Below are 2,654 nucleotides of genomic sequence, written 5' to 3' on the forward strand. Positions count from 1 at the left end.
AATTCAACCACAAGTTCAACACATTATTTCTGAGTGCTTGCCATGTGCCAGGCGCTGTTCTAGGCTCTTGCAGTTTAGCTGTGAACTAAACTGACAAAAACTGCTGCCCTGTTTGTCAATGGGATTTTTGGTTTTTTGTTTTTTTTTTTTGAAGTTTTAAAATCTTTTAATAGTTCATTACACAGTATTTAAAAAAAAATACTTGGGCCTTTTAACTTTGTTGATCTACAGACAGAATTAACAGTAATTTCAAGGGAAGAAATGTGCTTAAGTTATTGCTAGGTAAGATACCTATTCAAAACAAAGCTGTTCCTACTATAATCAAGCAAATTTTATACACAACTAGTTTGGGATATGACCTTTATTGAGCTTATCCACCAGAGTGGAAATAATGTCTGTACAAAACCAAATGTTTGTTACTATAACTTCTGCATCACAATTAAAATCCAAACAGTTTTTTAAAAACAGTCAACTCAATCAAAACCCACTACTTCAGAATCAATAGCTTCTTTGAAGCCACAGTAACACTTAAATATGGTTAAGACTCAAATGCAGAAATTTGGTTGGTTGGAAAGCTAATTAAACTTCCAACTTTCTCAAATAGAATTACAAAAAGGCAAAATTGTGTTTTTCACAGAGATACAGTCCACTGGAATCACCAACACTGGACAGCTGTTAGAGTATTTAGAGTCCTGAGATAATAAGGAATCCAGGCATCCTTTAGACAGTCTTCTGTTGTCCTTTCTTTCCAATCAGAGATTTGTGGATGTGTGGAATGACACCACCACCAGCAATTGTAGCCTTGATGAGAGAGTCCAATTCTTCATCTCCACGAATAGCAAGTTGCAAGTGACGAGGGGTAATACGCTTTACCTTCAAGTCTTTCGATGCATTTCCTGCCAATTCAAGTACCTCTGCGGTGAGGTACTCCAGGATGGCTGCGCTGTACACAGCGGCAGTCGCGCCCACACGTCCATGGCTAGTCGTCCTCGATTTCAGGTGTCGATGAACACGGCCCACCGGGAACTGCAAACCGGCTCTCTGCGAGCGGGAAACCGCCTTTGTCTTGGCCTTTCCGGAGTCCTTCCCAGCCTTACCGCCAGCCATTTCGAATTCTGCTGAAGCTCAAACAAGCAAGGCAGAGAAAGGACTAGTCAGACACCCAGCGAGAACCCGCCGCCTACTCCTTCGTCGCACCGCGATTCAAACTGCCGGATTTTTGGTTTTAAATACCCACCATGTTAACAACACTGTTCCTTAGAACCTCAATGCTGAGGTGCAGTCCTAGACACCAATATCACTTAAAAATGTGTCTTATCGTTTTTTCCAAGAGCGTTCTCTCTAAAGACTATAAAAAACAGATAACACTGGAATACCTGTGTGTAAAATGGGAAGAAAGTGGAACACCTGTCCTTCCAGGATGCAGTACTGTGCAGACGTTAAGAGCATGGACCCCAGAGTTGAACTGTCTAGGTCCAAATATCTGAGATACGACTTACCAGCTGTATCACCTTGGGCAAATTACTTAACTTCTCCAACGTAGTTTCGTCACCTGAAAAATGGAAATAGTAATACTTAGTAAACCTAATCCATGGGGCTATCAAGAAGATTAAATGATAATACATGTAAAGTTCTCAGAATGGTGAGAACTGGTAACATTTCACTTCATGAAATTAACTGGGTTAGCAAAATTTCATGGAGGTCCCTCAGGTCATGTCTTAAAGCGTTAAACAGACTAGTTCCATTAACGTTGAACACTGCTTGTGTTTCTTAAAATCTTACCCTTCGGATTCCTGCTTCTCATTATAAGAAAATGTCCCTTTTCCTGTAATTCTCATATCCTCTGCGCCAAGTAATTTTCCTTCTTCTGATGTATAAATGCTTTTTTATAAGAGCCTATGCATTTGGGACCCCACTAATAAGGCTTCATTGTAACTGAACTCAATCCAAAGGACTTTTATTAAGTATTTACCTACCAAGGGCAACTGGATCACTGAGAGAGCTATAGGGACTAGCACACATTGAGGGGATGGGGTTGGGTGGTCCAGTTTAGTCGGGCTTTATAGGCCCTCAAACTGTGTTTAGCCATCTTAATAATCATACTTGCTGGTTATTTTGTTTACTTCATTTGTAACCCTCCTTGTATCAGTTTTTCATTCATTCAATCAAAACATACTATGTGTCTCGGCCTCTCACTGGGTTCTTGGGGGTACAGTGGGGAGCAAACAGGCTTGATCCCAACCTTGCTCAGTGTCAGATAGGTCAGATACTGTAACGAGTTATGTGAAAGCACATTCTCCTAGGTAAGAAGAGTAATTCACTGCCCCCCACACCTCCCAATTGTTTTATGGGAAACAATTCCCATAAATATAGAAAGTAATTCCAATTGTTTTATGGGAAGGCCTACTGGGCTTATAGAGAGATCGCTCAGCCCTGGGAAGTCTAGTGAGACAGCCTGATATGAGATGGAACTCTGCCAGGCATGTCATTGACAGTGTCTCAGGATCCTTAGAAGTTCTTCCTTCTTGGGAGCAGCAGGAAGGGCTCTTGTACCCCATCTGTGTTCCCCAGCTATGAAGAGAATGAGGGTGACTTTTGAAGACCACTGCATTCCTGCTGGTGGATGAGGGCAGGGAAATCTCTCTGCAGCTTCC

The 2,654-nt window shown here is 41.6% G+C and overlaps 1 protein-coding gene across 1 annotated transcript; it reads right to left on the reverse strand.

Moving 5' to 3' along the window:
- Positions 1-343: 343 nt before the first annotated feature.
- LOC129659327 (histone H2A.Z-like) lies at positions 344-1,214 on the reverse strand. The gene has a single exon (XM_055590554.1). It carries the CDS (start codon positions 1,105-1,107, stop codon positions 721-723), a length of 387 nt encoding a protein of 128 aa, XP_055446529.1. The 5' UTR covers positions 1,108-1,214; the 3' UTR covers positions 344-720.
- Between the last annotated feature and the right edge of the window lie 1,440 nt (positions 1,215-2,654).

Source organism: Bubalus kerabau, chromosome 8, assembly GCF_029407905.1.
Source record: "Bubalus kerabau isolate K-KA32 ecotype Philippines breed swamp buffalo chromosome 8, PCC_UOA_SB_1v2, whole genome shotgun sequence".
NCBI classification, from domain to species: Eukaryota; Metazoa; Chordata; class Mammalia; order Artiodactyla; family Bovidae; genus Bubalus; species Bubalus kerabau.